Here is a 356-nt window from a genome sequence, read left to right on the forward strand (position 1 = left end):
GGGGAGCGGACCGGGGCTGCGTGGGGGAGCTCCGCTCGGACAGCATCTGCCCTAGGGACAAATAAAAAAATACAGCCAGGCCAGAGGGTCACGGAAAACCGTCATCGTCGTCCTCTGCCATCTCCTTTGCAAACTCCAGGTCCTGCTGCTCGCGCTCCCGGCGCTCCTGAAAGGCAAAGGCAGAGGTTGGGGGCACTTGGGGGACAGGAGCCGTGTCCCGCCTGTGGCCTCTGTGGCCGCCCTGTCGCAGCACCGGCCCTGTTCTGGCAGCAGAGACCCAGCCAAGATCTCACCTCTGCAGATTCCAAGTCCTTGTTGTAAGATTTGGGTGGGAACCTCATGGCCTAGGGGAAAAA

General features: G+C 61.2%; 1 protein-coding gene across 1 annotated transcript in view; it reads right to left on the reverse strand.

Moving 5' to 3' along the window:
* Positions 1 to 52: 52 nt before the first annotated feature.
* The window catches only part of PSMD3 (proteasome (prosome, macropain) 26S subunit, non-ATPase, 3), a gene marked incomplete at its 5' end in the record, with an annotated part of 3,573 nt that continues 3,269 nt past the window's right edge, over positions 53 to 356 (reverse strand). The window contains 2 exons of the mRNA XM_009876128.1: positions 53 to 166; positions 294 to 344. Coding sequence (XP_009874430.1) covers positions 89 to 166; positions 294 to 344 — 129 coding nt within the window. The remainder of the gene's footprint in view (positions 167 to 293; positions 345 to 356) is intronic.

Source organism: Apaloderma vittatum, unplaced genomic scaffold (assembly GCF_000703405.1).
Source record: "Apaloderma vittatum isolate BGI_N311 unplaced genomic scaffold, ASM70340v1 scaffold33539, whole genome shotgun sequence".
Classification (NCBI taxonomy): Eukaryota; Metazoa; Chordata; class Aves; order Trogoniformes; family Trogonidae; genus Apaloderma; species Apaloderma vittatum.